The sequence below is a fragment of the Chionomys nivalis genome, chromosome 1 (assembly GCF_950005125.1).
Source record: "Chionomys nivalis chromosome 1, mChiNiv1.1, whole genome shotgun sequence".
Lineage (NCBI taxonomy): Eukaryota > Metazoa > Chordata > Mammalia > Rodentia > Cricetidae > Chionomys > Chionomys nivalis.
The window spans coordinates 4,781,156-4,787,724 of NC_080086.1; the positions used below are offsets into that span (position 1 = coordinate 4,781,156).

Below are 6,569 nucleotides of genomic sequence, written 5' to 3' on the forward strand. Positions count from 1 at the left end.
CCATGTTCTCTCCTGCTGGGCCACTTTGTGCCTGAAGCCAGTCTTGCAGTCTTGACTTGGAGAACTGGGTGTGGAGTACCGTCCACCCTCTCACTAAAAAGGTTTTCTCTAGGGACACAGGCAGTGAGCTTCTCAACTGGGAAGCAGAATCAGCGCCCGTGGCTCTATGGCAGCCTGAGCCCACACTGGCAGCCTCAAGAGCCCTGGCATCTGACAGCTGGTTAAGCACACGCCACACCTTGGGAAGTCTGCAGAAGCACAAAGGCATGCTGCTCAAGCAGGAAGGGTGGCCCCCTGCAGTCCTTTCACAGGAGACTGAGGTTCAAAGAAAACTGGTTTGCTCAGCACCAGTTAGCAGGGGAAGAGAGAGTAGACCAAGCTTGGATACGTCAGATTTTCTACTGTACTCAACTATCTGGACCCTCACAGCAGCTTTGTTTTGACCAATCGTTTTGGAAGATTTACACATCCACACGTGGCTCATGTGCACATCTAAGTGTATCTCTGGACCGACCAGGAAGGAGCAACTGCATGTGGTGTGACACAAGAACCTCTGTGCTGACATAACTGAGCAGCCCTTGACGGGAAAAAGGTCATCACCAAGAAAACGCTTGGATATTGCATAAGAGAACCTACCAAGACCAGTATTCAACACTTAATTCCATACCAGGAACAAGGGCTTGGCCAAAGGTGACCTCAGTACAACAGGGCCACGTGATGGTGGGTGGTTCTGGATAACCCCGAACAGCAGTGTGGCACCAGGCAGGGGAGCGAATGGCTAAGTGGAAAGGAAGCATTGGGCACTGAGCTCTGCAGTCCCAGGACAGATGCCTGGGGCCCAGGAGGACGCTGTCCCCAGCAAACCAAGACAGGGGGTCTGTTTCTGTGCTAGCCCAGCAGCACTTCAAACATTAAACACATTATCCTAATGTCCTTAGTTAGGACTTAAAACTGGACACAGAAAGGTTTATCATTTCTTAGGGAAAAACTGATGTTTTCCCTAGAGAAATTTATGCAGGAAAGGCAGGTATCTAGAAAGGAATTTTGTTAGAAAGTACAGCACACAGGAAGGCAATGCCTCGATACAGAAAGTTTAATGAGTAAATAAGCCCTTTAGTTTCAATGGTGGGGAAGTCAGACCCACACACTCAGTATTCCTCCCCTTCTTCTGCCTCTGCCTCCACGGAATCCACGCCCACCTCTTCATAATCCTTCTCCAGCGCTGCCAGGTCCTCCCGGGCCTCTGAGAACTCCCCTTCCTCCATGCCTTCTCCCACGTACCAGTGCACGAAGGCCCGCTTGGCGTACATGAGGTCAAACTTGTGGTCCAGGCGGGCCCAGGCCTCGGCGATGGCAGTGGTGTTGCTCAGCATGCACACGGCCCTCTGCACCTTGGCCAGGTCTCCCCCAGGGACCACAGTGGGGGGCTGGTAGTTGATACCCACCTGCCAGAGAAGGAGAGCATACAGTCGAGTTTATAATAGCCCCAGAAATACTAAGTTCACCAGCTGTGGACCCAGGCTAAGCTGCAAATACTCACGCCATACTTTTGGGGGAAAAGTCACCTATACCAGGCAACACATAGGATTTTTAAAGGACTTACTTAAACCACTAATGGCCAGACTGGAACAACAAAGGCAAAGAATGAGAACCCTACCCATGGTATACTGTATGCTTAGTTAAAGGAAAGGAACTCTTGGTATGTGTGGGAAACTCCCATGTAGCAGTGAACCCTAATAAGAACTCATAGCTGAGGGGTGATAAACCCTTTTCACACCCTGATGAACAGATGGTTGTTAGCAGCAGATAGGAACAGTCAGACTGGAGATGGGAACAGGCAAGGACAGAGACATAAGACATCTTTCTCTGATCAAGAACGTTTTATCGGGACAGAACACTGTTATTCACTATGAAAGTAGAGTTTCAGCTTTTCATAGTTTTAATATTTTGCTTTTTTAAAATCAAAGGCTATAAAAATTATTTCCAAAGCCCAGACTGGCTTCAAACTCACTATGGGGTCAAGGAATACCTTGAACTCTCTCTAGTGTTGGGATCATAGGCATGTGCCACCATCAATGCCAAGCTAAAACCTAATTTTTAAACATAGAAACTAGTGTAGTCCAAGTAAATGGTTGTAAAAGACTGTGTGGTAAACCAGTGATGCTGACTGGTGTTGGCAGATTCTTTCTGTAGGGACGGCCAGCCTGACTCATACTGTCCCCCTGTGGGGACAGGTTCAGCTGGGAGGAAACCTGGGCGAGGCACAGCACACCCGTGAGACACTCCCTCCCCGAATGTCCTTGCTTCTCCATGTTTCACCAACAGAGAAAAATTCATTTGTCTGCTACAGGTTTGGTGATTGATGGTTTTAAGAAAGGATACTCAGCATTATTTGGAAAAATAAAGTCACTTAGCAAGTTAATTACTATACATGCTTTCTTTGGAGCCTGATGTGGAAAGGCAAATTCTTGCCCAAAGCTTTGGATGGCCCTGAAGCAGGAACTGGCAGATATGATGGTCACAGTACCCAGTCCTACCTTAAACCCAGTCGGGCACCAATCCACAAATTGGATGGTGCGCTTGGTCTTGATGGTAGCAATAGCTGCATTAACATCTTTGGGGACCACATCCCCCCTGTACAACATGCAGCAGGCCATGTATTTGCCGTGGCGAGGGTCACACTTGACCATCTGATTGGCTGGCTCGAAGCAAGCATTGGTGATCTCTGCCACGGACAGCTGCTCATGGTACGCCTTCTCAGCTGAGATGACGGGGGCGTAGGTGGCCAGCGGGAAGTGGATGCGAGGGTATGGCACCAGGTTGGTCTGGAATTCCGTTAGATCCACATTCAGAGCCCCGTCAAACCTCAGGGAGGCTGTGATGGAGGACACGATCTGCCCGATCAGACGGTTCAGGTTGGTGTATGTGGGGCGTTCAATATCCAGGTTGCGCCGACAGATGTCATAGATGGCTTCATTATCCACCATGAAGGCGCAGTCAGAATGCTCCAGGGTCGTGTGTGTGGTCAGGATGGAGTTGTAGGGCTCCACCACGGCTGTGGAAACCTGGGGGGCTGGGTAAATGGCAAATTCCAGTTTAGACTTCTTGCCATAGTCCACTGAAAGCCGTTCCATGAGCAGAGATGCGAACCCGGATCCTGTGCCCCCTCCAAAGCTGTGGAAGATGAGGAAGCCCTGCAGTCCTGTGCACAGATCTGCCTGTGGGAAACCAGAGTACGTAAGCCGGTGCCTACAGAGCCACGCCCCAGTCTCATGAGTTCCACTCTGCAAACTGACACAAACCCACTGTCTACACCACACTCTGTAGTTTGAACACCACAATGAAGACCCATAGATGCATCAAAGCACAGGCTCTGTGGTAAAGTATTTTGGTAAACTCATGAAATTTTTGATTCTAACCCTTTTGCCAAAATGACCATACCCCCACCACCATCAAGAGCAACTCTCTGGACCAAGACAAGCACCACATGAAGCCTTCTCTGCAACCCTCTTACCAGTTTTCGAATTCGGTCCAGGACCAGGTCAACAATCTCCTTGCCAATGGTATAATGACCTCTGGCATAATTATTGGCTGCATCTTCCTTCCCAGTGATCAGCTGCTCTGGGTGGAAGAGTTGCCTGTAGGTTCCAGTGCGCACTTCATCTAGAGAGACCACATGGGCCATGAGTCTTTCAGGCAAGGGCCATGCAATTCCACCGTGCTTATATGTCAACAGCGTCTTCTAGTTTGTGGTTATACATGGTTATATTCAGTTTCTCCCCCAACAAAGTCACAAGCACACATCTGTACAGCTGTACACTCTGCAGAGATGTCAGCAGGTTTTCCTGAGACGCTCGCGCTCTCCCAGGAAGCCGCCACCCTGACCCTGGCACCTACCGACCACAGTGGGCTCCAGGTCCACGAACACTGCTCTGGGCACGTGCTTGCCAGCTCCGGTTTCACTGAAGAATGTGTTGAAGGAGTCGTCCCCGCCACCGATGGTTTTGTCGCTTGGCATCTGACCGTCAGGTTGAATGCCATGTTCAAGGCAGTACAGTTCCCAGCAGGCATTGCCGATCTGGACACCTGCCTGCCCCACGTGGATAGAGATGCACTCACGCTGGAATCCAGAACAGAAACACGACGTTCATTCACTTGAAGCTATATGACACACCAACATAATTTTGTGTAGCACCACAGTGTCTTTTCCACACTTTATTTACAGCAATGCTCAGGCATGCCTTTATCTCTGTCAAAACTGACTCCACCAAGTGTGGTTGCACAGGCCATAATAATCCCAGCACTGAGAAGAAAGATTAGGTTCAAGACCTAATCCCAAGACAAACACAGAGAGAGAACAAATAGCTTGGGTTCCTCTAAACCTGCCCTATTTGGATATACAGTTTCCCTGGCTGGCCTCAAACCAGTGGCAATCCTCTTGCCTCAGCCCCTCAAGTGCTAGGATTATGGCAGTAAGCCCACACACCAAGCTAGCCCTTCTGTGAAGTAGCAGCCCCAGAGTGTTTGCTACTCTCCAAACGTTTTCAAGTTTAAGGGCTCATGAGGGAGAGTTGAAGTAATTCTCTGAAGAGTATCAGGTTTTGGTTGTGGCCAACTAAAGGAGAAGAGATACTCCCGTAAGGAGAGAAGGAGTAGGTCCCAGGTCACCGAGTCCAAGCCCGGCAGTCATGTGTCTTCCTTCTGCCCATCTAGGCCATCCGTTTATCACTCTCCATCCATTCTGTGCCAGGAAGCTGACTCAGGAACACAACATCTGAGTTAATATTCTTCATATACATTCTGTTTAATCACTTTACTTTATGGAATGTAACATTCCCAGACAGTGAAGTATTGAGATGCTACTCTATACTGAATCTTTTCTTTATTCAGAAATTTAAGGCAGGGATTCGTCATAACCCAGGCTGGCCTCAGTATACACAGTGCTATAGGCCTGTGCCACCATATCCAGCTAAGGCTTCTTTAACCCTCTTTTGATTTTTGATTTAACCATTTTGGATTTCACCGAAGTCATCATTTTGAAAGGAGTGCTTTCATGCCAGGTCCTAACTACACCCAGTAGCCACCTGTCCAGTTTTAAACAAGTCGCCCCCACACATATGTAGAGATCAAATGAACTTTTCAGGATGTGTCATCACACATTCTACATCAGAGGTATGCTATCTGTGGCCCATGGACCAAACATGACCCAGGATAGCTATTAATGTGGCTATGAACTTATTTAGAAAATAGACCTTTTTCTTTATAAATCATGGGTTCTTGAGCATAACTTTATAAAGGATAACACTGTATTGCATGTCATGCAAAGTGTATGCATGCTTGTGCTGTATGCACTCATGTGCGGCTACAGTTATAAGCTGCTGGCATGCACCTTCTGGTGTGCTATCTTGAGTGCAGACAGTTGGATTAGCCCATCAGCAGTTACATATGCTTCTGATCAGCTTTAAAAAACAAAACAGCGATGGTTTTATCCCACAGAGCAAACAATAGGTGTTAGCTGATGTTCACAAGATAGGAAAGTATTCTTATTTGACTAAGTATTTCTACACCTTAGATAGGCGTCATGGATCCCCCACTGAGCTTACAATTGGCTGCTCTGTGCTGCACCACAAGTCGGAAAGGCCCAAACTTTGCTATCTATTTTCCTGTCAATTTTCTTTCTTTTTCGTTTTGAGACAGGGTCTCACTGTGTTGCTCTGGTTGTTGACTAGAACTCAAAGATATTTTCCTTCACCTCCCAAGTGCTGGGATTAAAGGTATATATCACTACGCCTAGCCACCAATTTTCTTAATAAAAGGAAATACAGGGCTGGCGTATGGCTCAGTGATGAAAGGCACTGACTACCAACCCCCTCCTGCAGTCTTCTGAGCTCCACTGCAGCCATGTGCACATTCATGCACATAAGTAAGTGTAATGCAAAAATGAAGCAAATACAGTCCCTTATCTACTATTTATAAAACCCCAGCAAGGCTTTTATGTCTCAAAAATAAACAGAACCCCCCCACCAGGAAAAAACTGCAAAAAAATTCTTTAATGAAAACAAGACATATTTTTTGAAGCAAATACAAAGTTTCTACATAATTTATAGGGAAGTTGTGCAAGTTTTCAAAGATTAGTTTTGAAAAATTAAGGAATATACAAAAACACTGTGCTGGTTATTTCTGTCAGCTCGACACCAACTAGTCACCCGGGAAGGGGCACCACCTGTGGAGCATTTTCTTGATTAATGATTCACATGGGAGGGCCCGACCTCCATATGCAGGGCCATCCTTAGTCAGATAGGCCTGGGCTGTGTAAGAAAGCAGGCAGAGCAAGCCAGTAAGCAGTATTCCTGCACGGTCTCCTTCAGCGCCTACCTAGGTGTCCCTGCTGAGAGACACTTTCATCACGCAAGCTGCTTTGGTCAGCATGCTAGCACAGCAATAGAAAGTAAACCAGATAGAACATGCTGCCAAGTTCCACGCAGATAAGGCTAAGATGACTGAAATGTCCTCTCAACAATTTAATGAAAAAATGATTAAGCCAGGCGTGGTGGCACACGACAGTTACC

General features: G+C 47.4%; 1 protein-coding gene across 1 annotated transcript; it reads right to left on the reverse strand.

Annotated features, from left to right (window-relative positions):
• Positions 1-1,114: 1,114 nt before the first annotated feature.
• On the reverse strand, positions 1,115-4,117 carry LOC130886734 (tubulin alpha-3 chain-like). Its single transcript, XM_057788831.1, has 4 exons — positions 3,898-4,117; positions 3,515-3,663; positions 2,538-3,218; positions 1,115-1,445 (listed from the first exon to the last, which is right to left on the reverse strand). The coding sequence occupies exons 1-4, from the start codon at positions 4,016-4,018 to the stop codon at positions 1,149-1,151; spliced, it is 1,248 nt and encodes a 415-aa protein (XP_057644814.1). The 5' UTR covers positions 4,019-4,117; the 3' UTR covers positions 1,115-1,148.
• Positions 4,118-6,569: the final 2,452 nt, after the last annotated feature.

Coding starts and splice junctions, on each gene's coding strand:
- LOC130886734 (XM_057788831.1), bottom strand. CDS start 4,018: ATGCCAAGCGACAAAACCATCGGTGGCGGGGACGACTCCTTCAACACA. Junction 3,664..3,897: donor CCTGGAGCCCACTGTGGTCG/GTAGGTGCCAGG, acceptor TGGTCTCTCTAG/ATGAAGTGCGCACTGGAACC. Junction 3,219..3,514: donor TGGACCGAATTCGAAAACTG/GTAAGAGGGTTG, acceptor GGTTTCCCACAG/GCAGATCTGTGCACAGGACT.